The following is a 2837-nucleotide window of genomic DNA, read 5'->3' as shown; positions in this document are numbered from 1 at the left end:
CAGGTATAAAGTAGTTCCCTGGTTGTTGTCACGGTCATTTGTATTATTGATTGAAGTAGTCATTGGTTAGATAGGAATAAAGTGAACGGATCACTAAACGACTGTAATCTAATGATCCGATAGAGCTAGGAGTGTTAACAAGTTGAAATGATACCAGTGTATAATTAATAATACTACTCAGAATGACAATTAAAGGCAAATCATTGTACCATACAACATGATCAGTTACGGCAACAACAAAAAAGGAAGAACAATTAGGATATAAAGGGATATCAAAATATGTATATAATAATACTTCGTTTCTCAACCTAACTTACCCTACTTCGTATATTTACATTAGCATGATACTGATTAATCAATAATTTCATACAGTTGATATTACCAAATTTTGCTGCGTAATGTAATGCAGTCTACAATGTATAAGGGAAAAAGAAAAATACATTAATAGGAAATATAAATAGCACTTTGAACTGGGGAAAAAAAGATAAGAAGCCAAGTAGAGTACAACAATGTTTTATTATTTCTTTTAATCACTTTATTTATTTATTTGAACACATAAATATTGGTACAAGGAAGCACCAGATAAATATGCGCCTTACAAATCTCATTTGATTTGTGTGAGGGCTGTAATACTGCCCAGGTGCCCAAACCGAAGCAGGTGGTTTTCTTAGGTAGTCACACCCGGAGACTTTGACCTAAAGATCTGATCCACAAGGTAGTTGAGCATCGTGAGGAGATGCAGTCCCATAGTAGCCGGTGACCAACGATTGATTCATACGGTATTTGTTCCCTCAGGATACTGGAGTCAGCCCATGTGCACTATTGGTTTGGAATCAGGGTTTTCCAACTTCCATAGGTAGATCCTCCATATCCACCAACCCGGTTAAAGCGCAGGACATTCGCTTTCCGTCCTCTCAATTTTGTAAACAACACCCCCGCCACGAGAAGGCGGTGAGTAGAACTTCCCTGGTAGAGGCTATATACGCGTGGTCATATGAGAGCATTTCGAGAGAGAGCGGACTCCCCCCACTCTCGGCCGTACCAGGGCATTTGGGGGCTTTTAATCACTAAGTTTATAGGTCAAACTTCCTCTGTCTAACACTTATCTATATGCCACAATTGTATTGATGAGCTTTATATATGAGATGTGATTTGTAGTTTAATATACTCACTAAAGAAAATGAATACCACTTGGTAGAGTACTACTCAAAGTAAGTTAGATCGGTTATACATATTGATTATTAAACTTATTGGTTAGAGTCGATTTTTTCTAATCCCTCTTCTATTTCTAGGGATGCTGGGAATCCAGGAGGAAATTTCGCTTCCGCTACAACTGAGAAAAGTCAGTAATTTGTTGTCATTGTACTTTAGATCTACTGATTGACATATTAGGAACCTTGGAAAGAAGTTTTTCAGACAATATGACTTGATCACATCGTCACGAAAGCTATTTCCAAAAGCAAAGTCGATATAATTAGCTACAGTCAGTCTCTGAAAGCAAAATGACGAGCACGAAATGTAGCTCAATCAAGACTTCTTGTTGATAACCTCTAACTATTTGAACAAAGTAAACTATGATGTTGAGTCACTTAAACTAATGGCTATGTTGGGACTTGACAAACGGAATGTGATCAGTAGAATATGAAGTAGATATGATCAGATTGGTCACTACTCAGTAACCAATCAATAAAGATATCTTAGTCCTGAAGTAGTAAGGTTAATGGTGGCCAGAATAACTTACCACTTATCCTTCTTACTCTATGGTTAGGTGATAGGGATTTAAATCCAAACAGGGAGCATCAGTTATTAAAGAGTCCCTAAACTCAAAGGATGATGGATGAGGATTCAAACCTGTGACTTAATGGTTAAAAGTTGACTGTATTTTAACAGCTACGTTACCATTCTATAATCTTTACACAAATTATCTTACTTTACTTACCAATAAAAACAAAAGATAAAATACAGAACAAGACTTACCCACTAGAATAATCCATATTCAATTTTCATGAATTGTATATGGAAATTGGAGGTGAGTAAAAAAGACAAGAAACATACAAACATTATGAATATATATAGAATAGATCAGAAGGGGTTTTGTGGAGATTTCAGTATTTCCATGGTTGAAATCATGAGTCAATTGAAGCCAGACCACAATGGAAAACCAGGAAGCACTGCTTCTAAGCCGTTTCGTCCTATTATGGGGCTCCTCAGCAGTGCGCATCCATGATCCCACCTCGCGAGATTCGAACCCAGGACCTATCAGGCTCGCGCGCGAGCGCCTAACCTCTAGACCACTGAGCCGGCCGGCATCCAACGGCGTTAATGTCTAACTTCAACTAGTCCACGAAGTTGAGCAACCATTCACCAATGTCTTCAGTGAGTTGATATCTCCCAGCAGACCTGGTTGAACTCTACTGGTTACTGCTTCTCATGATTTCAACTATATAAAATTACTAAAATCTCCACAAAACTCCCTTCTGATAATTATCATTGTCTGTTTAAAACATTATTATTAACATAGAAACTCCCAAAAGAAACATTTATTTAGACACTTAGACATTGGTACAAGGAGGTACCAAATATGTATACGCCACACTTTGTCATTCGATTTGTATGAAGGCTGGAATACTGTCCAGAAGATCAAGCTGAAGCAGGTTACTATTTATCAATATAAAAAATATAATGAATTATGTAATAAATAATGACACTATCACAAATTGTACAGAATAAACTGTTGATTATTTTAAGCAAAGATGGATAGTGGCTAGCAGTGGAATCCAGTTTGACACGCGTTTCGTCCTATTTGGGACTAGTCAGCTGGATGTACCAGCATCTCA

The 2837-nt window shown here is 37.3% G+C and overlaps 1 protein-coding gene across 1 annotated transcript in view; it reads right to left on the bottom strand.

Moving 5' to 3' along the window:
* Positions 1-308: 308 nt before the first annotated feature.
* The window catches only part of Smp_130660 (hypothetical protein), a gene marked incomplete at both ends in the record, with an annotated part of 11203 nt that continues 8674 nt past the window's right edge, over positions 309-2837 (bottom strand). The window contains one exon of the mRNA XM_018788943.1: positions 309-410. Coding sequence (XP_018654435.1) covers positions 309-410 — 102 coding nt within the window. The remainder of the gene's footprint in view (positions 411-2837) is intronic.

This window comes from Schistosoma mansoni, chromosome W, assembly GCF_000237925.1.
Source record: "Schistosoma mansoni strain Puerto Rico chromosome W, complete genome".
NCBI lineage: Eukaryota > Metazoa > Platyhelminthes > Trematoda > Strigeidida > Schistosomatidae > Schistosoma > Schistosoma mansoni.
The sequence above is the reverse complement of the archived record's forward strand: the minus strand, read 5'-3'. Positions and strand labels throughout refer to the sequence as shown.